This window comes from Silene latifolia, chromosome 10 (genome assembly GCF_048544455.1).
Source record: "Silene latifolia isolate original U9 population chromosome 10, ASM4854445v1, whole genome shotgun sequence".
Taxonomy (NCBI): Eukaryota; Viridiplantae; Streptophyta; class Magnoliopsida; order Caryophyllales; family Caryophyllaceae; genus Silene; species Silene latifolia.
In genome coordinates, this window is record NC_133535.1 from 12,347,876 (window position 1) to 12,374,629 (window position 26,754).

At 36.1% G+C, this 26,754-nt stretch overlaps 4 protein-coding genes across 6 annotated transcripts in view; all 4 read left to right on the top strand.

Moving 5' to 3' along the window:
* The window catches only part of LOC141605139 (uncharacterized), a 36,063-nt gene extending 33,349 nt beyond the window's left edge, over positions 1-2,714 (top strand). Inside the window, exons 5-6 of the mRNA XM_074423800.1 lie at positions 1,512-1,642; positions 2,216-2,714. Of these exons, the coding sequence (XP_074279901.1) occupies positions 1,512-1,642; positions 2,216-2,338 (254 nt within the window). The 3' untranslated portion in view covers positions 2,339-2,714. The remainder of the gene's footprint in view (positions 1-1,511; positions 1,643-2,215) is intronic.
* Positions 2,715-4,664: 1,950 nt separating this feature from the next.
* LOC141605140 (uncharacterized) lies at positions 4,665-7,421 on the top strand. The gene is made up of 3 exons (XM_074423801.1): positions 4,665-4,801; positions 4,969-5,157; positions 7,004-7,421. The coding sequence occupies exons 2-3, from the start codon at positions 4,999-5,001 to the stop codon at positions 7,076-7,078; spliced, it is 234 nt and encodes a 77-aa protein (XP_074279902.1). The 5' UTR covers positions 4,665-4,801; positions 4,969-4,998; the 3' UTR covers positions 7,079-7,421.
* A 3,248-nt stretch (positions 7,422-10,669) lies between these two features.
* LOC141605137 (NAD-dependent malic enzyme 59 kDa isoform, mitochondrial) lies at positions 10,670-20,573 on the top strand. The gene is made up of 20 exons (XM_074423798.1): positions 10,670-11,077; positions 11,186-11,335; positions 12,648-12,744; positions 13,737-13,855; positions 13,928-14,095; positions 14,629-14,757; positions 14,888-14,948; positions 15,331-15,434; positions 15,504-15,587; positions 15,811-15,917; positions 16,057-16,159; positions 16,683-16,790; positions 16,990-17,055; positions 17,429-17,501; positions 17,594-17,680; positions 17,803-17,857; positions 17,956-18,027; positions 18,910-18,972; positions 19,425-19,539; positions 20,162-20,573. The coding sequence occupies exons 2-20, from the start codon at positions 11,195-11,197 to the stop codon at positions 20,231-20,233; spliced, it is 1,824 nt and encodes a 607-aa protein (XP_074279899.1). The 5' UTR covers positions 10,670-11,077; positions 11,186-11,194; the 3' UTR covers positions 20,234-20,573.
* A 626-nt stretch (positions 20,574-21,199) lies between these two features.
* LOC141605141 (phosphomannomutase-like) lies at positions 21,200-26,015 on the top strand. Of its 3 annotated transcripts, none has more exons than XM_074423804.1 (12): positions 21,200-21,332; positions 22,223-22,339; positions 23,273-23,317; positions 23,628-23,685; positions 23,870-23,946; positions 24,024-24,059; positions 24,379-24,434; positions 24,710-24,809; positions 24,911-25,006; positions 25,087-25,176; positions 25,433-25,484; positions 25,756-26,015. In XM_074423804.1, exons 2-12 carry the CDS (start codon positions 22,250-22,252, stop codon positions 25,815-25,817), a joined length of 762 nt encoding a protein of 253 aa, XP_074279905.1. In that variant the 5' UTR covers positions 21,200-21,332; positions 22,223-22,249; the 3' UTR covers positions 25,818-26,015. The 3 variants fall into 3 exon arrangements, with proteins under 3 accessions (XP_074279905.1, XP_074279904.1, XP_074279903.1); XM_074423803.1 differs by having other exon boundaries at positions 21,208-21,332; positions 23,628-23,694; XM_074423802.1 differs by having other exon boundaries at positions 21,244-21,332; positions 22,230-22,339; positions 23,628-23,694.
* Positions 26,016-26,754: the final 739 nt, after the last annotated feature.

Consider the following 26,754-nt stretch of genomic DNA (forward strand, 5'->3'; position numbering starts at 1 on the left):
TTTTAGGTGCCAGAATCTTCGGCTCTGATACCACTTTGTAACACCCCCTCATACCAAGGTACCTTACCAAGGACTACCCTAGCATGAAAGGTTGTTACCATCTCGGTTTCCCGAGGTTAGTATATCAAAGTTACCAATTTCAAACAACCTTTATTAAAGTATAAAGATTTAGTGATTACATGTTTTCAAAATCAACCAAACATTAACTATGAAAGGTCTAACAACTACAGAGAATGTAAGCAAAGTCTTTTTGACGGCGGAAGCTAGACTCGAGTGATGACTCCCCATGACTGTCTCATAGCTAAACATCTGCATTACCTGTCACAATCTGCTCACCATCCCCGAATGGATCACCGCAGGTTTTACAAAACAACAACCGGGGTCAGTTACCGTTCAATCAAGATAAGACAAACAAACCATGTAACCGGCTGATCATCCTCCATCCCCGATCTCCCGATCTCACACAGTAACCGACTACACACCGAAGTGTAGCCCTGCCAGATTACCCATCGCAACAGGTAATCCTCGCCGCTAGTGGGTGACCGCAGCACATCCCCACCTAGTCCAGCTTATCAACGAGGGACTAACAATCCCTGTCCTTTAATGTGCACATCCCCTCCCGTGACGGGTTCCACGGAGGGCGAACTAGGTTGTGAAGCCACTCCTGCAAGTGGCTCCACCACAATCACACAACACCACATCATCACAGCTGTCACAACACCACAACAGTCACAACACAACCACATCACCACCGTCATCACATCACCCATACTCCGATGATTAGCAGATAACAACAATTACAACACAAGTACAGTCTTAACAGTAACTGAGTAGGGAAACTCTACCTTTTCGCAATCCGCTTACGCTGCAATCAACCATACAAATGCATAATAAATATCACGTCGTCACCTACAACAACAATCACATAATTCCAATCACAACTACAAAACCCCATTTCCCCCAATTCATGAATAAAGACAAACCCTAGAATTAATCATCAACATAGGGATAAAGACTTACCGGCGAAAGAATGAAGGATTGAATGCGATTGCTAAGATTGTTCACACACACAGGGGAGATTTGGAGAGGATTTGAGCGCCGTTTGAGTAATTAGGTTTTATGAAATGTAATTGAAAACTGTTTTGTGTTTATAAATAACTCTAATCCTTCCTAAATCAACCGCGGAAAATATTACCTGTCAGACCGGCATACTCGGCCGAATATCCTCTACTCGGTCGAGTATACATCATACTCGGCCGAGTATTCCTCGGCAGTAGCCAAACAGAATACATACATAGCACTACTCGGTCGAGTAGCCTCTACTCGGTCGAGTACTTAGCTTAATAAAATCCGTAGTATTACAATCCCCTATATATGTTAAATTTTAGGTTAGTGGGTATGTCTAAAAGTTTCTTGTTCATGACTGTTGATTGCCAAAATATAGTTGTATATATGCTATCTTCTCTAACACAAACAAACTAAATCGATGCTTCAATTTACTGTTCAACTAGATGACACACCTATGCAATTACTGCTAAATCTCGGAGGACCGGATAGAGTCTCTCGTGTTCAAATGGCTGAGACAGTAGCGGACAGCAGAGGCTACGACAAGTCGTTGATCAATCCAGTGTCCGCATCTTCGGTTCGTATCCCTTTGTCTCTAATGCCATGTTGCCTTTCTGTTTTACTTCCTCTTCTTTCCAAACATTACCTAAGACTAATCTATGTTTTCCTAATGTTACTCGGACTTCGTTAGACTTAGAAGTATCCAATACAGATGATTGTCCAAGAATCAGACTAAGCTATTTTATGAAGAAAAAAACTCATTTTTTTGTTATTATGAAGAGTCCAAGTGTCGATCCATGTCCAAGTGTCGAGCGTCTCAGATGTGTACGAGATCAAGTTATATGATTTGGTGTTTGATTTGGTTCGGGGAACGAGGTTCATAGAACCGGCAAAACCCTACTAAGTTCAAACGTAAAGCACTATGACGACCAAGTTTGTGAACTCAAACCATGTAAATGTTTGCAAGGTTATATGAAGAGTCCGAGTGAAAACTTTTTTTCTTAAAATTATTTGTGTTTTAAAACCGATATGAATTCCAAGATAAATGGTTTTAAATTTTAGACTTCGGTTAGTTGCATTTTTTAGTTAGATGGTGTTGGACCGTGTGGTAACTTTCTTAGAAACCCTGCTAATACTTCCAACGTTTCAGGTGGATCGTGGCGTGAATTCCCCACCGGATATATCAATGGACATCAGTAAGCTGGTTAAAACACTGAATATATGTCCGACTTCGTACAAAGATGGCGTTAAACTCACCCTCACTATTCGATGATCTGTCCGTCAGTACGCAACTGCGATGCAGCCCTCTTGATCCAATTTCATATAATTTTTTTTTGTCACTTCCCCGAGTTGTTGATGCTCCTCATGCCTAACCAGGATCGGACAAACTTCAATTTATTGCATTGTTGCTAGTCTGCTATAATTTGCAGTTTGCGAGTTGCAACAAATACTGTTTTCTTCTCCTATTAGTTATAAGATCTGATCCGGGTTTTCTCCCCTCAGCTGTACTTCAGTTTCTTCAGATGTATATTGGTGCAGGTAGAGCTGAACACTCGAATCTAAGGTGTAATGATTGATTGTTTCAAGTAGGCTTACTAAATAGAGATTTTGGACAACTAATAACAATGCAAAAGACAAAGTTTGCGCGAGACAATGTTCTTTTTTTTTTTTTTTTTTTTTTTTTTTTTTTTTGAAGGGGACGACTGACGAGAGACAATATTTCACAAGGTTATTAAGGGACAGTTTTCTTCCATAAATCTTTTTTTTTTTTTTTTTTTTAACTATTAAATGTGTGATTAAAAGAGGCTTTTTTCATTCAGTACATGTTCACGCGATGAGCTTATGTTGGAGTCTTGTGACCATTTTTATTACTAGATCTTTTTATATTATAGCGTTTATTACTCGTGGTTTCATTTTTTCATCAAATTGTAAAAAGGTTTCTCCATAACTAATGTAGTTAAAAATCATCTCTTAGATCTATCGACAACATCACTAGAAAATCGATTAATTTAAGTTGTGATTTAATCAATCACATACAAATCTTAACCTAATACAGTTTCATTATCATCCAATTAGTTATTCATCAACTGTAAGCCAATCTTCAAATTGACCAAAAATCCAAAATAAAAGCATCAAAGTTTAATCTCCAAAATAAAATATAATACTCCCTCTTATTCCGAATAACTGTCTCATTTGGATAATGGCACGAAAATTAAGGAATGAAGTACACATTTTACTCAACACAGTACACTATTGACAATTTTACCCTTCTCATTTCCCCTCCCCTTTTCTCTCTCTAACCTCTCCCTCTCATGTTTTCTCAGTCAAAACATAAATTAATGTCAAAATTCACAAGTCAATTATTTACGCGGTTGTCGACATCGGGATAGGGGATCGATTTACGTATAACCTTTAATTTAAAAAAAAATGAAAAACCCATTACACTGTACTACACTGAAAAAAAGAGAAAAAGAAAAGTAAAACAAAAAATAAAGTTAGAAAACCTGCGTACTACACTGAGAAAAAAACAAAAAAACAAGCAAACTAACTGACGGAATCGATGCATATAACTGACGTCCAACCCTACCCGGCGTCCGACAATCACCGGCAGCATCCCACCCTCGCCGGCAACGTCCCACCATCCCACCATCGTCGGCGTCCCAAAATAACTACATAAATCGATGCATATAACTGACGGAATAATACCGACACCATATCAACGGTCTAACGCCGACGAACTTCAGGCGAAGCGCCGACAGCAGTAACGAACCCAATAAACCCACCCCACTACACCTTAATTAATTTAGACCATAAACCTTAATTAGAAAGAAAATAAAAAAAAAAGTAATCAAATTAATAAATAATAAGATTAACGGATGAATTATTTGTTCGTCACTTGAATAATCTTTCATAATTGAAGAGTTTTAATTTGGTTGAAGATGGTAAGGTTTCAATACTAGAGAGAAGGAGAGAGAATTAGGTTTACTGTTTTTTTTTTGTGAAGGGCAAACAAATGGAAAGTGTGGTGTAAAAAGTACTGTAATGAGTAAAAAACGTACTGCGAAAATAAATTACGTAAAAATATAGGAGTTAAATAATGAAAAGTATTGAATATGATGGTTTAGGGGTGGTTGGGGTGGTAAATAAAGAAAAGAGTGAAGGGTAAGAAAGTCAAAAAACATGTCCAAATATGGCAAATGAAACAGTTATGTGAATAGACGAAATGGCAAATGGGACAGTTATTTAAAATAGGAGGGAGTAGTAAAAAATAAATAAGGAGTATCAATTAAATTGTGTTTTTTTCCCTTTGTTTTCATCTCAAATATTTGCGAAAAATCGTTTTAGACCGGTATTATTATACAACCTTTGTTCTTATCACTTGAGCTAACTCTTGATCTCAACTATCGAGCCAAAATAAGGATGACTATCAATATGTTTGGGTGATTATTTAGGTAAATAAATAACATGGATTTATTGTAAAACCGCATTAAAAGACATTTGTAATTTATCATTTCTAATGGTGTTAAAACTCGTGTGGGAGAGTTTACCGCTCTAATGGTCATACCCGGCTCGAGTCCGGACTAAATCAGATTGTCTACCAAAAAAAAAAGGAAAAAAAAATTCTCTGATCATATTCGCCACGACTCGAGCTGATTAACTCAGTGAAGAGATCAATCTCACAGTCTCACCGATCAATTCAATTCCTCGATCGATTTCCAATTTCATCATTCTTCAGGTAATTTCTTATTTTCATTTTCCGTTTTAATTATATCATCAATTTCCCAAATTTATCGACATTATTCATCCCGTATCCAAAAATTTAGGGTTTCTTGATTTCCCCTTCGTCAATATTAGGGTTTTTGTTCAGTTTAATCCGATTAATTGTTATTTATATTGTCGTAGTTGAATTAGGGGGAGAAACTAGATAGAAAAATGGGAGGAGGAGGAGGAGGAGATTTCAGGAACAAGGTATGGAGTATGTCAGGTGGACCCAACTGTAGGCCTAAACACTGGCGTCGTAATACCGCCTTTGCGCTCTTCGGTATCTTCCTTGTTTGTGTTCCTATTGCTGTCAAATCTGCCCAGCTTGAGGTATTTCCGGGTTTTTATTCTGCTTTTTGGTGATTGAAGCTAATTTGATTTATTTAAGTACAATGTGGGTAAGTGTGTTCTTAAATGTGAAGTTAGTTGGTTGGATCGTTGTGAAATCACGACATGGGCCGGGTCTTGGCCGTGCTCCAATTGATCAATCTTTTACTCCGTCCATCCCAAAATAATCATCTTGTTTGTATAATGCCGGATGCCAATTTTTATAATTGGATACGGAAAAGTAGAGAGAAGTACGACAAAGCTTACTTGGTAGCCGATAGTCTTTAGTATTGAAAAAGGAGTGTAGGAAGATTATTGTTGAATGGAGGGTGTGTTTGGATAGCAAAAATGGAGGGAAAGGGAGGGGATGGGGAAGGAGGGAAAGGAAAGGGAGAGAAGGGAAAGGGAGGGGGAATGGGTTGTGGGTGTTTGGATACAATTCCTTCCAAATCTCGCCTATTGTGGAGAGATTTTGATTAGGCTTGAAGGAGAGAAATTGGATCCCTCCAAATCTCTCCCCCTCCATTTCCCTCCCCCCTCATCTGCTATTCAAAAAAAGGATTTCAAATGCCCTACTCTCCCTCCCTTTCTTTTCCCTCCAATTCCTTCAATCCAAACACACCCTAGTGCGGAACAGTCAGATGTGACTGCTTATATGAGGTGGAGCTCTCTTCACAATCGTTGTGGTTGTATGAAGGGCATTGCGCTTATTATATCATGGTCTTTGCTAATTGGGGATGGAAAACAAAGAACGGGAGTTTAGACATTTAATGAAGGTGATCGCTAAATGAGATAAATCGTAATTTGAAAGGTCATCTTTAAATTTCAACGTTTATTGTTCCATAATAGAGAGGAATGTATCGGTCTTGGAGGAATGGTGATAAGGATGCTAGGAGCCTAGGAGGAGATGATGAGGAAGATGAATTTTTCGGGCTACATTCTGACTTAATTTGTTGTCTCTTTATCTAAGTAAATTAGAATTGTATTTGTTTGCCATTCTTCTCTTTTATGCTGCTATTCACATTCAGGTATTGTAGTCTTTAGATAGTTTATGAAGTTGGATTAACACAAGAAAACTTCTTTTTGGCGGACAATGCTCTGGTCTGTTAATCCATCTGTGTGCAGCAGTTCAACTTTTTTTTTAGGTGAAATGTTAATATATTATCATAATCATGAAGAAATACGTCACCCTAAATGGTAACTTGATACCACACACTTTTAGAACTGCCTTACAAGTTCAAGCCAAGGAGTACTAATTTTATGCTTAATCACTCCTATTCTAGATAAGACTCTAGGTAGAATATCATTCTTGATACGCTGGAAAACAATCCTTGAACGGTCAACTGCCCCTTCCAATCTACATTTGTCACGAGACATCCAAATGTGGTAGACCATACTAGCTAGTCCTGCCAGAATAATTTGCTTCCTGAGTAATGATTTACACCGCAAATGAACACACCATTCCACAATCTCTTCTCCCTGAAGATCAATTTGTAACCACATTTGAACCAGTTGAAGGCACTGTGCACTAAACGGACACTCATAGTAGAGATGAGAGCACGAGCAGTTCAACTATTATAAACAGTCAACCTTCACACTGTTAATTAGTACCATAGCCTTTGATGTTTATCCATCCAGTCATTTGTTGTTGTTGTTTTTTTTTTTTTTGTTCTTGGGCGTGGATTTGGTTAACCATACCAAAATCGAGTGCATGAAGTATTGATTGGCCCCGGTTATTCCAGCTGGCTATTCATTTGTTTTCGGACGTTATACAATATCTGTGTTGGGTTTTAGCTATTTCGTTCTTATGTCTTTGTTGTAGAAATACTAACGACAGAATATCTTGCAGCAACGACCTCATGAGCCTGTTCGCCCCATTCCTTCTCAGATGTGGTGCAAGAATTTCGGTAACAAAGAATACTAAAGCTTCCTCAACATGTTGATTCTGTACTGCTGTGTGTCTTAAATGGAAACCGTAGTCAACCTTCTCTATAATATGTTACTCTCAAGTGGAGTAGCTTTATGTATTGGCCTTTGAGGAACTCTTAATAAATTAAAATCGAACGAATTGGTAGTCATGTTTTTGTAGCTTGTATCTTCCTGGAATTGCCACAATATTTGTATTTGGTGGCTGTTGTAACAATCTTTGAATTGACTGTCATCATACTTGGCCTTTTGATAATCTGATTTCGATATGACCTCTCAAACTCTCATGTGTGACCAAGTTATTGGTTGAATAAAAAGGGAAACAGGTCACTTTGCATTGATTTTTATTTATTTGACGATTCATGCCCACTCCGCTCTCTTGTTTCTTTGGTCTCATGTTCCTTTGCTGCACCATTTCTCCGTATGCCAGAGACGAGTTTAGTTGCAGGTTCGCTATGGGACAGCAGGTTCGGCCTATGTAATCTTTTGAAAGTGCATTGGTTGGACGCGCTTTTTTGCAGGGCTACATGGACCGAGTCAAAGGCCAGGGCAACCAATGAATAGCTAGACCAACAAGTTCAGGCTTCTTGAACCACAGATTGTTCTCTTCTCCTTCTTTACCCGACAAAATCATGGTTAAGAATCTTGGCAGGGATTCAGGTATGTTGTAACTTTTCTTTTTTTGGAGGAATGATGGGTGCCTGAGATTAGTATACGATGCTTTGCGACTCAGATACCTCTGTTCTAGACATGAGCAGAAGAAGACAGACATGGGGAATATGATGCCCTTCATTCCTGTCTTTCCATACTAGGGATCTGATTCTTAATTTCCTCGGAAATCTATTTCATGAAAAGGTTTATTTATTTGATTCAGTAATTTTAGTAACCTTTGCGTAGGGGCAGTGCTACTCTTTTTTCAATCGAAGATTGATACGTGTGGGTTGTTATGACTAGGTTCTTGGATCAACGGCTCGAATTTGATTATATGATACTGTTTAGTCTAATCTTCGTTTATATCAACCTGAAAGCAGTCTTGGATCAACGGCTCCTGTTTTTTTTTTTTTTTTTCAATTAACGAAAGTATATTGTGATGAATTTTTTTAAATGATGTGTTTACCATGTTATCATACACTTTGCCAATTAAAAAGTGAATTTTTATTTTTCTTAGATTCTACTAGATAATAAATGGCAAGTTTTATTCATTCAAATATTCGTATTAGTTTGAATGTACCGATGACATGGTATAACTTGTGTACCCAATAATTTCTTGTGATGTCACAAGTAAAGGAACACTTTGATGAGGTATTGTGGAAGGCATCAAGGATTCAAGGCAGTAATGAAACTCCGATAGTTTATGGTAAGTTGTATTGTTGTACTCGATCATCTCCGTCAGTTTGTTCACAATTTTTTGTGTTTTTCTATGCGGGTCCTTTTAATCAATGTAAACGAATGATTTGAAAGTTGAAACAAAAGGGGAATAGTAGAGCAGCCCATACATTACTCCTAAAAATGGGATTTACAGTCAAATATGATAATCTCCTATTCTCATTATTCATTTAACTTTTTGGCATGGAATAATTTGCGTATTTATTTATGGGGTATATAACATGAGGTGAAAACACCTAAATCTGAACATTATGCCTAAACTTTATTAAGAATAGAATATGTCATGTGGTTTCATTGCAAATTTTTATGTTTTTCTATGCGATAAATGGACAATAGGTTATGTGGATGATCAAATTACCCTTTAAAAATATTTTTATATAAAGGTAAACAAATGACTGAGAGGACCATAAATGGAATATGTAAACAAATGACCGGAATAGTGGGAGTATTATACTATTATGTTAATCTCATTGTCATCACACTCATCAAGATTAATATAGTCGATAATATAAAAGTCAAAACTAATTTACAACATTATTAATATATTATGTTAATCTCATTGTCATCATACTCTTCAAGATTAATATAGTCGATAACTTAAAAGTCAAAACTAATTTACAACATTTTATACAATCATCTGTCGACTTTTGTAGTCCATGTCGTGTTTCACTTATCACTACCTTTATTATATGACCCTTAAATAAGACGTAATATACAAGGTATCACAAGGATAAGATAGAGGAACAGAAAATGAAACATGAAATGAGACAGATGATTCACATTGTTCATTCCAAAGAGTTCAGTTGGCGATGCCACACACAATATGTTGTTAATTGTGCAAAAACTTATGGTATCTGAACTGAAAACAGGTTAAAAACTTTGTTCGTCCCTAGCTGAGGACCTTGGAGAAAATGATAAGAGGAGTCGAGATTTATAAACTACTAGTATTGGTGCCCGGCTTCGCCCGGGCTACCTCTACTTACCATTAAATAAAATTACATAACCTATAAATTTATCATTAATATATTTTTCTATGACATATCCTAAAATTACTACGATTAAATAAATTTTGAGACAAATTCACTACTCCCGTTATTAATATTTTACTCTTATTAATGAAACAATAGTAATAACATTTCACTACTTGCCCGTAATCATGGTTACTTTCACTACTCCCGCCGTAATTACTGTTACTGTCACTACTGCTGCATTAATATTGATAATTTCACTACTCCCGCCGACTTTCACTATTGCTGCATTAATATTGATTATTTCACTACTCCCGTTATTGTTTCTACCATTTTTATAATCTCGCTGATAATATTGTTACTTTTACTATTTAAATGAGTGATTACTATCATATAACTATATCCAATGTTACTACAATTCTTTTCTTTATTGACGAAATTACATTTACTACTTAGGCATGCAATTTTAAGAGGATTATATATTTATATAAATATATATTACATATATGCATTAAATCAAATCGAAAGAATTATGCAAAATTATATATTATGGAATATAACTTGAATTATTTATAACATACTTATATTATATTTTTGTATGTTTAATAAAATTGCATAGATTTTAAATTTAATACTCCCTCTATTTTTCTATATATGACTTTCTCACATTTCGAGACACACACTTCTCTCTTCAACATCTCTCAAATTATATGCTTAAATATAGTGATATGTATACTCATATGAAAGAGTTTTTCATAAGGAATTTAATAGTTTAATTATTTTAATTTTTTACCAAATATATTTTTGAAAATATTAAAGTCAAAGGCTTGCCTCGAAAAAGTAAAACGTCATATATTAAAAAATGGAGGGAGTATATAATTGTATGATGATAATAGTTAATACCATAAGTGTGCATGTTTATACTAATTAATTATTTTATTTTAAGGAAATTGACCATCTTTATTTTAGTGTTCTATAAATATTTAGGAAAATTACCGAGTATATTCTTTTTTTAATTTTATAATTAATTTGTATAACTTTCTTTAATTACATTGAACTCCCTTGGTTTCTGGATTTAATATATAGTAGTATTGATTGATTGATTTGTTATGAAATATCTTTAGATATTATATGGATGTCCATATATTACCGTATCTTTAAGAAATATCCTATTACCATATTACAGATGTACTCTTATACTATATATACTCTTCATATAAATAAAGCTGAATACTTTTCTACTTGCTCTTTATATACTCCCTATAACTCTCTTTATACTATTGACTTTGTGTGTGAATATTTAATATTTAATCATTGAGTCAAGACTCAAGAAGGCCAGATGATAATTTTACACAAAGTTATGAAAAAACCAGCAAAGTCGAGCCTCCTAGCATAATTATTCCGTTTTAAAACTAAAACAGATACGCCTCCCTTAATCTTTAAATTAAGAGTACCGTACGTGTTAGTAGTTCCCATAAATAGCGGTAGCTTCTGAAAGCATCCTTCCAAAAAAATACACACTTGAAACATTCAATCTACAAATCGTATCAAATCAAACACAAACAAACACTTACTTTTAGCCCGCGTTATCTCAACAACGTCACCTCATTTTGTTCTTCAAACTATACTGTTTCCTTTATACTGTAAGTCAATTCCTCGCATTTCATCTCTAATTCTTCATTTTTCAATTTTATTTTCTGTAATTCGTCTTCTACAATGTCGTAATTCTGTGTCCTGAATTTGTTGAACAGGTGTTAAATATGTGGAGATTGACGCGATCAGCGACGGCGAGTTTTCAGCGATCGCGGAGGTTTTCGATGGCGGCTGCGGCGGCGATTCCTGGTCCTTCTATTGTTGATAAGCGCGGCATTGATATTCTTCATGATCCTTGGTTTAATAAGGTTTAATTTTAGTTATTTTTTGTTATCCTTAATTATTTTCTGCGTTAATTGACTTTAATAGTGTAATGTTCGATTTCGTAGCGAATTGTGCTGGATATATATGTATTGCAACGTTTAGACGCTAGGATTATGCGACATTGTTGATTTGTTGAAGTTATTTTGACTTTTTCCTCTAGTTTAAAGTCAAACTCGTGAAATTGTCAAATATTATGGTATGTTTTTGAAATTGACATAAAATGAGGAAGCTGATACGAGTACGATTGACGGACGATGCCAGCTCAAACTAATAATAGTCGAATTTGTTGTTGAATTGAAGGAAAGAAATTCATTCCAACAGTAACTGATGAATTTGCGGAATTTGTTTTTTTGGCTAAAAGGAGATAGAAGAGAACTGGAATAGAATTTGCGGAATTTTGTTGGCCTTTATTATGGCTGTGCTTCTAATTTTGTGGAAATTAATAGAGAGTTGGCTTAATTTAGCAGCTTTTAGTAGTGGTTCTTTCAAGGTTTTCGAAGTGTGATTATGCAAATGCTGAGTTGTTTTTAGCTTAGTATTGTATTGTAGGACTTACGAGTTACTTAAGACGATGTTAATGACTTTTATGGAATGTGTTTGGAAGTGGCTGATTGTTAGTTTTGGCTGTAGAGAGTTACCTTACTCTAAGGGAAAATTGACAGGAAGAGTTTTCACGTTCAAATCTCTCCAAATCTTTCCTTTATTGGAGAGATTTTGATATGCTTTGGTGGAGGGAAATGGAGGGATCCATTTTCCCTCCCCTCCAAATCGCTCCACATCTATTTTGCTAACCAAACAAAGGATTTCACCTTTGATCTCCGTCCATTCCCTTCGTCCCTTATCTAAACACACCCTATGTCTCACTTTACTGATGCGTTGGCTTGTCTATAAAAAGTGCTCGTGTATTCCTAAATTAGGTTTCCGTAAAGAGTCCAGCACTCAAGCTCATTAATTCGGTTTTTAAAGGACAATCTATTTTAAAAGTTTTCGATGAATTTGCTGAATATGGGCCATATGGGGGATTGGGGATATGAAATCTTTAGGGAGTGTGATTGACTAGCAATATTACAAATCTCTTTCAATGGATCAATATATTTGACAATTTGTGCTTCTTAATTGGAAATGATTCCTAGTTTCCTACAGAAAAACTATTATTGTAAAAATCTTGATTTGATTGTTGGTTATCAGTAATAATAATCTGCTAATTGTCAGCAATTATTTCTCTGGGATTTTACTGCTTTTAATAGAGGAATCTTAACTTTAAATCATTTATGATTTTGAATTAATGCTTTTCAGGATACGGCCTTCCCTATGACAGAAAGAGACCGTCTAGGGCTTCGTGGTCTCTTGCCACCTCGTATTGTCTCATTTGAGCAGCAGTATGCGCGTTTCAGTGGGTTTCTTTCTTTCGCTTCTGCATTTATAATCTCTTCTAGTTAATACTGGAGTAAATACAAATATCTTTATTTTCCCGAGTTCTTTTAAATTGTGATAGTATTTATTCATTTTGCATGTATTTTTATGTGCTTGTTGCGGGAGCTGTGTTTAGTTCTTCAGCGTATGAAATTTGTTCGGACAACTTCAATATGTGGCATGTATGTTTCTTTGTGAACTTTGGTTGATGCAGAAACTTATTTTGAAGCCCACACGCTGGTGTTTGTTTTCATTAACTTTGTTAAGAACTTGCACCGTCCAGGCATACGGGGTAAAATAGATTTTGATGCTTTCAGTTATGTTTTCTTGAATGAAAAGATATAAGGTCATGAACTCATGGTAGTTCAGATGTGGAACCTTAAATCCAGCATGGCATTTAGCTTTGAAGTAGGATATTGCTCACCAATCCACCACCATCACCCATGTGCCTCAAAAGCTTCCATTTATGGAGGGGTAAGGGTAATGTTCGCACCCTTACACATGTGTTAAACACAGAGACAGGATGGCCCATGATGAAAGCTGCACTGAAATTGAATCCTATGTTTGCTTCTTCACAATATAAGAAATACAACGAATTTAGCTTGCAACAACTTCACCCTTCCGCCTTAACGATTCTCACAATTTGAGGCTTGATTGGAATTAAGAAAATAAGAATAATGTGGCTGGGAATCAATTATTCGTGCTGGATATGACAAAACGATAAAATTCATATGGTGTAAAGGAATGATGTGCCACCTTAATAATTTTTTGTTCTGTTGGGTGTGCATGCTGGTTAATTGTAAGAATATAACATTTATAATCACTTGCTAAAACTCTCGCTCTTTTAGTTTTTGTCTTCCAAATTTTAAGAATTGTCTGTTGCTGTAGATAATCTCGAATGCTACGTTTTGGAGTATGATCTTGGTTTTCAAATTGGTCTTATACTCTTATGCATTGTGCTATGAAATACAGTGGAATCATATCGCTCATTGGAGAAAAATACGCTGGGGCAACCAGAAAGTGGTGTATCTTTAGCAAAATGGAGGATTCTGAATAGATTGCATGACAGGAACGAGACATTATATTACCGAGTAAGTCCCATGGAATTCTTCATAAGTTCATGAGTAGGTAATGATCTGAGACTGTTCGGTCATTGTATTCAGGTCCTTATTGATAATGTCAAAGACTTCGCTCCTATTATATATACTCCAACTGTAGGGCTAGTTTGTCAAAATTACTCTGGCTTGTTCAGACGTCCACGTGGAATGTATTTCAGCGCAAAAGATAAAGGAGAGATGATGTCGATGATATATAATTGGCCTGCTCAACATGTATGTCTTGAATTTTTTTTTTATTGTTTTTACTTTTTATTCTAATGCTATCTCTTGTTTTACTTGCAATGATTTTAGTTTGGAGGGAAGTTATAGCTGGTTATCAATTTCTCATAACCTTCTCTTTCTGAGTTAGGAAAGAAATATACTAGGCTATACTTTTTTTTTTTTTTTTTTAAAACTATTGGTCCTATTCTACGTGTCTTTTTGACTGCTAAGTATATGGGATTATGGTCTAATGATTAACTATTCTAAAATCACAGTAATAATAATTTTTCACTAGGGATTGTGTTGACATACTCACTTTGGGGCAAATCATCTGTGAGTCTATGGGCATACTATTTTTGTTTCTACCAAATGGGTGTGACCACATGGTATTGCTTGTTAGTTATAACCATCAGCGTACATAACACTTTCACTTTAATATCCGAGCTCCTAGGTATGAGTGTATCAATGTATGACATACATGATAGCTGGTGTTATCTCTGTCAGGATAAGTGATTTCCCATGCTGATTCCTCACTTGTAATGCAGGTTGATATGATTGTGGTCACTGATGGCAGCCGCATTCTTGGCTTGGGTGACCTTGGAGTACAGGGAATCGGCATACCCATTGGGAAACTTGACGTATATGTTGCTGCTGCAGGGATGAACCCCAAGCGGGTATGAGTGTATGACTGTGAAACTGCTGTTCAAAATTGTTTCTTGTACTGAACATGTCATTGCTTACACTTGATGAAAGTATATGTTTCATTTTTCATCTTATGCTAGTTTTGTTTTTCCATATTTTCAGGTACTCCCGGTGATGCTTGATGTTGGTACGAACAACCAGAAGCTTCTTGAAGATCGTCTATGTAAGTAATACTCCATATTTGCAATGCTGAAATGCAATGCCAGTTGCTCTTACCGTTATTCAATTGGATAATTTCTGTAATGGCACCTGTTTTTTCTGAGTATTATGCTTCTCTTGTGGGCATATTAGCATACCCTAATCTTCAATTTCATCTGATACTCTATAATTAATCAGTGGCTATAAACTAAGTTCCTTTATGAATCTGAAATTGGACTTCTTTTTGTTTCTTCACTGCCTTTATTTTCCGACTTGGAAGTCTAGTATTTCTTCCATGGCCTTTTTAATGGTGTTATGCTTCAGAATCTTCTGCTCATGCATATATTTTTGGTGCCTTTTCCGGAATCTGAAAGAACCTTGTACTTCCTTTGTGTAAAATTACGCAGATCTAGGACTCAGGCAACCTAGATTAGAAGGTGATGAGTATATTGCAATCGTTGATGAGTTCATGGAAGCTGTTCATACACGTTGGCCAAAAGCTATTGTGCAGGTGTTTGTCCCTTCTGTAGTGCACCACATTAACTTTCACACTTGTATCTTACTGGTGAAATTTTGGCAGTTTGAGGACTTCCAAATGAAATGGGCATTTGAAACATTGGAAAGATACCGTAAAAGGTGCTGCATGTTTAATGACGACATTCAGGTGAGTTTGGGTGATGGTCATCACTATATCGTGTACGAGTCGTCTTTTATAGAAATAGCATATCCGTTTGTGGGCAGTGAACTTTCTGAGAGGAATTCGGTCATTGTGTAATTGAGTACAACAAAAGTACCAAAATCCGTTGGTTGGGATTGTATATAAATTTAGTCTATTTGTTGTCTTCCTTTTGAAACCTTTGGCCATTTGGTTATCTCTTGTTCTACAGGGAACTGCTGGCGTTGCCTTGGCTGGACTGCTAGGTGCTGTCAGAGCACAAGGTCTGCCATTGACCGACTTTGTGAAACAGAAAATTGTTGTTGTTGGAGCTGGGAGGTAAGATTAGAGAAACATATTTTTTTTCTTTTCTGATGGATTATGATCGTGTTTTTTTTTTTTGCATTTATTACACTTTCTTTGCCTAATTCCTTTTCACATCTAGATTATAAATTGACCTCTAGAGGGTGGTTTTCAGTGCAGGGATTGGTGTCCTAAACATGGCTGTACAGGCTGTTTCAAGGATGGCTAGGATAAATGGGATAGCAGACAAGCATCAATTTTATCTTATAGACAAAGACGTATGTGTTCTGTTACTTGAGCTTTATGTGCCTTTGGTAATAGCATTGCATATAAATTATAATTATAATAGAATCTAATTGTATCCATGTGTTAACCGAATAGTGATGAAAGTATTCATTCATTACGACATTACCCAGCTGCTACTACTGTTTGGACTCTAGTAACGTTGGTTCGTATTTTCTTCGATGCATTGTATACCGGTTTTTTTTTTTTTTTTTTTTTCTTCCAAATTTTTTTTCGCAATAGCCAATACGTCGTTGATTGGGTGATTACTCGATGTCCTGATTCCCCATTTAAGACTTAAGAGAATGTTTTTATGGAAGTCCTGACCGTGCCAACACGTAGATTTTACATTGATCAAGGAAAACTTCATTGTTATTTTTGGCTTTGTTTTAAAACCTTTAGCTGCTTCTGGGTAGTGCAGAACGTCATCTCCTTGTTAAATAATGGACATTATGAAATCAAAGGCTCTGTTAGCCTTGGTTGAAGTCTGGCAGTAATAATAACTGTATGTGGATGCAGGGGCTCGTTACTAAAGATAGAAAAAAATTAGATCCAGCTGCTGCATCCTTTGCTAAATATCCTGAAGAAATTGACGGGCTTAGGGAGGGGGCAAATCTTGCTGAAGTGGTAAGTTTTCTGATCTTGTGGACCATGGTTTATAAACTTAAATCACTGCATAGATTTTTGTTGCAATCTCTTTTACCTTTAAAATAACGTTACTTAAAAATAAGCCTAATGCAAGCTCCATGTCTTTTAGTCTTATTAATCTTAAATGTTACAGTAATCTTAAATGTTATATTTTTCTTTAATACATCTATCGTTTTAGGTTAGGAAGGTCAAGCCAGATGTGCTACTTGGTTTGTCTGGAGTTGGGGGTATCTTCACTGAAGAGGTGAGTCGTCCATGAATTTTTAAATTCCATCATTCGGCTGATATATGATTATCTTTTCATTTCTGAGATATAAAATGCTGATTTACTTCCTATAGATGTTATGCAAAATATGCTGGTGACAAACGTTTTGAAGAATACAGTTATTAGCAAATTTGACAGTTGATTTATGTGTCACGTACTCACATGTATCTTTCTTGTTCAAACGGGATTTCAGCCAATATGGTGTATAGTTTTTCATTGTGCGCTTGCCACTCTGAATGTACTGATGTCAAGGATGTTCTTTATGATTCAGAATATGATTGGCCAATGTATTCCGATCTTCCTTTTTTTTGAGCTCGTTTGTCTCTTAGCTTCTTCATTACCTATGACTTAGGTACTGAAAGCTATGGGAGAATCAAACAGCCCTAGACCTGCTATATTTGCCATGTCAAACCCCACTCTGAACGGTTTGTGTTCGTTCTGGTAGTTATAGACCTTTGATTTTCTTCAGTCAGTCTACTTGCTGATAATTTTATTTCTGAAATCTCTCTTTGAGCAGCCGAATGTACTCCCGCTGATGCCTTTAAGCATGCTGGAGAAAACATTGTTTTCGCAAGTGGAAGTCCATTCCAAAATGTTGATCTTGGTACGTGAACTTTAGCTATTCGTAAGCCTGTTGCAGTCTTCTGACTGAATTTCTTGGTTTCTCTCTATGAATAGTGTGCTGAATCTGGTGGCCTGAACTTTAATTTGTCAATTCTTATGCAGGAAATGGAAAAGTAGGTCATGTAAATCAAGCGAATAACATGTATCTCTTTCCTGGGTGGGTGCCTTATTTTCAATCCTAGTTGCTAAGGATATCTGTTTACACCCCATGTGCTTTGACCAATGAACATTTGCTGAGTTCTTCTAATTTATCAGGATTGGTTTGGGAGCTCTACTGTCAGGTGCTCGGTTGATTACTGATGACATGTTGCAAGCAGCTGCGGAATGGTAAAAAGTTCTTTTCCGTGTTTTTCGAATCTGCACTTTCTGCTCCGTGTAATTGAGTTGTGCATGAAGGTTTAAGAGGAATTATGTGGTGTTGTTAGTTTATGAATTTGTTATTGGTTTAGTGATATAGCTTAATCCGCCTCTTATCTTGAGCTGCTTTAGTAGCCCCGCTGCTTCAAAACAACTGCTAGAAACTATACTAGAGAATCAGGTGGAGCTCAATTCGTTGAGTTCCTGCTCTTGTATCTGGATGTCGGGATTGAATCATAACACCCCAATTTCCTGTTTGCTGGGTATTATTATCTGAAATTCGCCTTTCTTCTTCAAGGTTTCATTCAGAGTTTAGGCTGTGTTTTCTTGTGGAATGAGTTCTCCTCCATCCGTCTGGCATCAGCCTTAACGGCGTATGACCTTTTGATTAAGTCAGATTGAACCAAAACAAATAATATTAATAAGAAACACTAATCTAGAATCATGGAAAGAGTTACAACTTGTTGCAGTTTTTTTATATGCCTGTAGGGGTTGGGCACTTGCTTCAGAGAAGTAATCAGGTCGTGCTTATATCTGTGTAGTGGTATAACTCAGTTTGTACTCCACCTCATTGCAACCTACTGAGTAGTGATATAAGTTCCTTGTAGTCTATATTTCCAAGCTGATCTCTTACCGTCTTACGTCCTGTTGTGCATGTCCTTGGTTTAGCTAGACTGAGACTTTCACAATCCTCTTTTCTCGTGAATATTTTATCTCAACTTGCCATGCAAATTTGACGTCTCCATTGCAGCAGGACTGTTTACAATTTTATGACAATTGCAACGTGCTTCTTCTGCTGGTGTGATTGAGATATAGTCGATGGTTTCTTATTTAAAGCTGTTTTGTCTGCAGTCTTGCTTCATACATAACAGATGATGAAATCCAGAGGGGCATTTTGTACCCATCAGTTGGAAGGTTAGTGCCTCAGTACATATCTCTTCTGACGTCCTCCTACCCCCTTTTCCGGCGTCCTGGGAAAAGAACCCCTCAAAATAATGAAAGAGGGGAGAATTGGGGAAATCGATGTTGTTTTCATGAAGGGCTTGCTAATACTGTAATGTGTTGGCAAGCACATATAGAACTATAGAAGTTACTAATCTTGAGGCGAGTATCTGGGTTTTGCACATTGGTGGTTTAATGTTCGGTTTTCATTATTAAATTTTTATCATTATATTGGATTATTGGATAAATAAAGATGTACGGCTCCATAACTCTACTCTTTATGATATCAGCATTCTTTTTGCCTCATGGTTTACTGTCGGTGATTTTAAAATTTCAGAATTCAAAGCATTGACATTGCTGTTTTTAGCTCTTATGATTTGTTTGGAAATGAGAGAAAAGCCATAATTTCTCTCTTTTGGATGCAGTATAAGAGATATTACAGCAGAAGTCGCAGCTGCTGTACTGCGAGAAGCTGTCATTGAAGACCTTGCTGAAGGCCATGGTGAAGTGGGACCAAGAGAGCTCAAGTGTATGTCTAAGGTAAGATTGGAATATTACATATTTTGCCTTCTTAATATTTTTTCACGGAGGTTTCGAGGGCCTCCCTTTACTCTATGTTGCTCCGTCTTGCCTCCCCCTTCACTGGTCCATTCCTTTTCCTAATTTCTACAATATTATCGGATATCAACTGCACCAGCGAATTGAGGGAGTTAGGGGTGGCATGGCAGAGGTTCATGAGATAATAGTCATTACTTCATAATCATTCGCTTGTAAAATATTATCCTGGAAACACATGCTTTGATTAAACTACTGGGAAACCTACTTTTGTGACGTTTCCAGTGAAACTGGGATCTGGGATTGTGAATAATATGGAATTCTTCCAGGATACATTCAAATCAATTCACTGGATTTTTTCATTAGGTAGAAAATAACATGGGCTCCATTCTTCTCGCACATGTTTTTCATTCTCGTACACGTTTTTCATTTTCGTACACTTTGGTCCAAAAGTAAACGCGGTGTATTCAAGTGAATTGGGGGAGTATGATTTTTAGCTGTAAAGCACCAAGATATGTTGGTTCTTAGTCGTTCGACAATAATGGCAGTAGCACAATGTAGTAAAACTGCATCTCATGTTCTTGACTAATATATGTATCAATTGCAGGAGGAGACGGTGGAGTACGTGAAACGCAGCATGTGGTTTCCAGTTTACCATCCCCTTGTTCATGAAAAATGATACATCATCATTTCTTACACTATTTTTTGGCAGCTGATTATGATGACAAATCAAGATTTCGGAGAAGTGATTTCTTACTTATTTGTGCGTCTATTTTTTTTTAATACCCTTTACGAAGAAATACACTCCCTATAAGAAAGGGCATGCTTCTAATTGTTCTGTATTCGAATTTTAGAGACCTGATCCTCTGATTTACAGAGTTTCTTCTTCTTGGAATACATTTATGTTTAAGCCCATCCCCTTGAAATTGTTTGTAAACTTTGTAATTTGCAGAGTTTTATTACCACTTACACTTCTGATTGATTCTCTATATGAAATGGGGAGCCAAAATCACTGCCTACCAGTACACGGTATACGGTATACTGTATTATATTATAACTGTACTTACTAAGGTCAAAATGACTGTAGAGTTGTGGTCTTGTGGACCTCTACTTAACGAGGGAAATTGCATAAACTAGTCCCTATGTTACTCTGACTCGGCTGCAAGTGTACAGTCATTCTCCAGAGTTCAATTTTTTCGTCTAAAATGAAGTGGTGTGTCGGAGGCTTCAAACTTTGGGACAAGCGAACCTGACCAAATAAAACTATCGGGTAACATAGACTGGCCTAACTTTGAAACAGTAAATTGTGACGGGTATATCTATCACAAGCTTGTGACGGGTCAAGTATAATCTATATGGGTAGATAAGATAAAAATCAAAATGCCTAGAAAGACACAAATGACTTATCTTTTAAGTATCTATTTGAATTTTATTTGATCCGTCACAAACTTATATTGACCGTTGCAAATGAGAATTTGTGACTTTGGAATGAGTTCACATAACGGTATAAAGTTGACTACTAGATTGGCCTAACTTGAGAAGAAATACAGTAGAATTAAAGAAAACAAGGGCGGCATTTCAATTGGCCTAACTTTTTGAGGAATTGGACTAATATGACACTATATAAACCCCAGTTTTTAGATCTCATGCTTCATTTTTCAAAGCTCATTTGATTAATTTTAATTTTAAATTACAATATACAATTGCATCTATTTATAATTATTAATTTCCAGTCAACTGGAGGATCTTCTCTTTCATTTATCCAATTAATTTCAAAGGTACATTCTTTATAATTCTGTTTATGTTATACGGAGTATATAAGCTTATTTGAGCTGGATGTGATTGTGATATGTACTCATCCGTCCCAATCATTTGTTTACCGAGTGCATTTTTATTCATTGTGAGACGTATTTTATTTAAAGTTAAATAAATGAGTGGGACGGATGAAATTAGATTTAATTTTTTTATCAAGGGTATCAATTGTGTTGGAAGTATCTTTATGATCTGCGTTGGTTGATCACTTGATCATCAGGGTGCATCACCATTTGAACGCAAATTCTTGTTTCAGACGGCCACTTTTCGTCTGAAGCTTCAGACGGACACATGTGACCATTTCGTGGTTAAATGTAACTACAATGGTACAACTAGTGATACGGCTTATGGTACTTGTTTTTCAATAGTGGTCACATTTGACCGTAAAATGGTTACAAAATCCCGTCTTATTACTTCAGATCAAAATGGCATGGCCCGTCTGAAGCAAGACCAACTGACATTTGAAAGTTGTAAACTTTCTTCAATTTTGACCCGAAAAAATGTATGTCATGCTCAAGACATATAATTCAGATAGTATTGACCCCGATAATGGTTGCTTCGATTATGTAACGACAACATTACATCCGTGCCTCAAAGGCTTCTACAAATTGCGAGGTAAGGGGTAGGATGTACACGGCCTTACTCTCATGCTAGCTACACAAAGAGACTGTTTTCGGATGGCCAAAGATTAAATTTGCGTCAGGAATTGGATCGAGTGACTGATACTTAGCAATAAAAGAAAAGTGTTAAACTCTGGTGTAACCTCTAAATTGGATTCTACATTTCTACCTGTCATAATTGTACATCTGTAAAGTTTATTTAATGTGAATGACTGCTCCGGGTTTCTTGGTCGTAGTGAACAGTTAATTATGAAACAAATTGCATGGTAGCTTCCTCAAGTACAATGGCGGCTAGGATGCCTGGTGTCATCGCATTATTTGATGTCGATGGAACTCTTACAGCACCAAGAAAGGTAGTCCTTTTTGGTTTTTGCTGTTGTTGATGTTCAGATCTTCATTGTGCTGAATTACCTTCTTGGAATTTTACAGTGCTATGAGCTATATGTTAGTATGTTACCCATTGAATATTCCTCGTATTTTTTGCATTTGGGTGATCTTACACCCTTGAGTTAATTTTTGATGTATTCGTGTAGTACCATGGACGGTGTGCGTTCACCCATGGACGGTTCTAGAGGATATTCATGTCAGCCGACCCCAAATCATTTTGGGATTAAGGCTCTGATGTTGTTGTTGTTGTTGTTGTTGTTGTTGTCTAGTAGTACCATTGAAGCTTGTTTGTTAAGAATTAGGTCATTTTGGTCAATTTCATACCAATGAAATAACAAATCTGTTGCTGGAAGATGTAAAATGCGACTTCTAGTATCTTGTTGATTGATGTGTTTGATATGCAAGTTAAATTATTTTTGTCCATCATTCTGTACACCCGGTGCACTATGTCACCGTACACCTTAACCAGTGAGAATATTCATTTTTTTTTTTTTTTTTTTTTTTTTTGCTTTCACTGAGATACTGCTTTGGTATATATGTGAAGTGTTGACAATCTTAATCTCTCATTAGTTGAGGTGTATAATGACGTGGGACACCGAGAGTACATAAGAATTTCTCATCCTGTCAGTTAAGGTATAGGAACCTTATATTGCAGTACTGTTTTTCGTCATAGTTTGGTGGAAACAGTGTAACAACTGAGAGGAACTGCTTGGTGTTAATGAGAACTTCTGCTTGAGTCCTGTTTCATGCATTGTAACCGTGTTGCCGTATTTGAAAGCTGTCTCTTGTAGTTTTGTGTAATTGTCTCTGATAGGCTTCACTGTCTTGTTTTCTTTCTGTAATTTCTGGGATCCATGTTACATTATATCTTAACTGATGGTTCTGTTTCCTACTGGCAGGAGGTAACTTTAGAGATGTCACAGTTCATGAAAGAATTGCGGAAGGTACATTTTTTTTTTTTTTGTGAAAAAAAAAAACAATATTTGTGAAGTAGGTCATTGTTTGGTAGTCTTTCAAAGGAACTGATGATGTTGTTAGCTACTTCAACATTTCAACCCCTCTTCTCCCATCCTCCAAAAAAATAATTAGAAAGCTTTCGCGCAACACAGGTGCAGTGGACTTCAATAAGAAAGCTTTTACTGCGACAGAACGTAGTGGACTTCTATTTTATGTTAGCAAGATACTGATAAATCTTCAGTTTTTTTTTCCCGTGTTTCAACTGTTGTCTGTTATAACGATTGTCATTTTTTGTAGGTAGTTACAATTGGAGTTGTTGGCGGATCTGACTTTGTTAAGATTTCAGAGCAACTTGGTAAGACAGGTTAGTTTAGGGTTAAGACCTTAAACCTATTTTCTTTTCTGATTTTTCGCTCTCTTCGTATTTGTAATGTTTGCTCAAGAGAATGCTGTTCTTAATCGTCTATTAGTCAACCTGTTTTGAGTACTGCAGCAACATCCTTCTGGCATGATTTCACTAACTTTGCTTGTTTATGCAGCTATTAACGATTATGATTATTTTTTTGCGGAGAATGGATTAGTTGCTTATAAAGCCGGAGTGGAGCTTGCCATAATGGTAACTTCTAAATAAGCTTGTATACATAAGATGACATAGTATATGTTGCAAGTTCTGATGTATGTTTGGTGTTTCAGAGCTTGAAGCAGCATCTTGGAGATGATAAACTGAAGGTAAGAATATGCTTTCTATCCTTGATGCATGGGATAACTGAGAGTGATCCTCTAGATTATTTTAGCATTTGACAGCATCTTTTAAACTAATTTATTTTGAAACCGTCTATCAAAGACCCCTAATACTCGTACCCTAACCTAACCGTCCATCAAAAAAGATTTTCATCATGACAATTTATACATTCAAGATCTGATTGTACTTCACAGTCTAATACAGTAAATTTGAGTGGGAGATAATACGGAAGCGCTTAAAGAAGGTCATGAGTGTACTGTTCGGGTTTACATGGACAAAAACTGACTCTGCAATCTTCTGTTTCAGGAGTTCATTAATTTCACTCTCAAGTATATTGCCGATCTGGATATTCCCATAAAGAGGTACATATATATTGGCGACTCTTCTCTACTTTCTGAAAAATTAAGAAATACGGAGTATATTCCCAGTTCATAGACTATACATCTGAGGCAGTACCTCTTATTGTTTATTTTCTGAGTTTTATTTTAAAGTTTTTGAGTTCTGCTTTAGTATAAAGTTTTTGAGCACATTTACTAAAACATTACACTAAAAAAATATAATATTGCTAAAAAAATGTGCAGATGCGTAATCCTTTTTCTCTTCATGACCTCACCTCTTTTCTGGCCATTTTTTCTAGGGGAACGTTTATAGAATTCCGGAATGGGATGATTAATGTATCACCTATCGGAAGAAATTGTAGCCAGGAAGAAAGGGATGAATTTGAAAAATATGACAAGGTTAATGACTTCAATATCCTATGAAAATGTTCTTCATGAGCTAATTCTCAGATAGCTTAATTTTGTTGGCTATGTATATAACTAAATCGTACCATGCACAGGTTCACAAAATACGTGCAAAGATGGTGTCAATATTGCGTGAGAAGTTTGCGCACTTCAATCTGACATTTTCGATAGGAGGGCAGATAAGCTTTGATGTGAGTAGCTTTTAGTTAACTCAGTTTTGTGGAATTTTATGGCTGGATTCTAATTTACCGTTTTCTGCTGCTACATATAGGTTTTTCCTCGAGGTTGGGACAAGACTTATTGCTTGCGGTACCTTGAGGACTTCAGTGAAATCCATTTCTTCGGCGACAAAACTTTTGAGGTAAAGCATGGACTTCTCTCAGTGTGTAAGATTTAGACTGTCGTATAGATACGACAAGTAATTAACTGATTTTCTAAATAAGGTAGTATAACATGAAATTAGACAGTCCGTCTGTGCACAACAATCTCGCATAGTTTTTGTCTAAAGAATTGAAATTTCTGTGCTTTTTAGCGGGTAACCAAATGACCACTTAGTTGATCACAGACAATGTGGCAACATTTCAACATCGCCTAATATCTGGTTTCCCTTTGTGAAGGGAGGAAATGACTATGAGATATTCGAGTCAGAGAGGACAGTTGGTCATACAGGTATGCTTTTAACTTTAGCTAGCTTTAGCTTGGATCTTGGATTCACTAACCACGGCAAAGCCTCAGCCGGCATGTCACGACTGTGGCTCATACTGCCTCAAAATTTTGTCACGCTAAGTCGCTAACATTAAAAACCTTAACAATTTAATGTGGATGCGATGTTACATCTCAGATTTAATACCACGGTTAATTTCACGCTTCATGTAAATTTGTGAGGTTGGTTTGATTGTCTCGTGTGGAAATCGTCTTGATTTTACTGTATGCTTTTCAGTTACTAGTCTTGATGATACAAGGAAGCAGTGCACAGAGCTTTTTCTCAACAACAAAGCTTAAGGGGTTTGCTGTCAAATGCTTTCTCCGTGTTCTAATATTGGTTGTAGTTTTATACACATTGTATAACTAGGAGCATTTTTGTCCTGAAATCCGAATTTCGATTTTCATATAATTTTTATACTACATTGTAATTGGCCACAATTTGATATTTTTCCTACATATATAAAAAGAAACGAAAATAATTTATGTTGGACAAAATCTCATAATATATAGAAAATTTCGGTTAGTTCAAAACTTCGGGGGCAAATTTGAGATGTTATTGGTTGGCCAAAAAAATGACTCACTATTGGAAAAATGGGTGATTATAGAGTACTAAATTCTAATTATGGTATTTTCTGGAAAAAATTGTTTGTCATCGCAACCCATTGCATTTAATTACTTTGATAACGTTGCTAAAAATGGGCGTTATTTTGTTATTTTTACCGGCTAAAATCTTCACATCTCCAGATAATTACATCAAGCGCTTTGTCACGCAAGCACGTATGACTCACATGTTAGTTACAACTTTCAAACTATGCATAACATTTCGGTGGAAAAAGGTTAATTGGAGTTTAAGTAAATATTGTACAAGACAGTTTTGCAAAGTTAAGTACTACGGAGACAATGCTATGGGATAAGACTAACTAATGAAAAAGTTACTCCATATCTCTTTGGTGGAAAAAAGGTCGAGAAAATCCAAATTGCATTTAAAATTAAAACTAAAATCGAAAAACAAATAAACGAAGACAAAAACAAAGAAAACATTTTTTTTTTCTGACAGCAACAAAGAAACTACATAAAACACTAAAAAGTACTCCATATGAATGGTTGATGAGTGGTCAAGGCGCTCCACACAAATCTTGTTGCATCAACCCAAACAATCACTTTCATTCCAAAAAAAAAAAATAATCTTCTTAATTAATTAATTAATTAATTCCTAAGTTAACTAACCAATCCG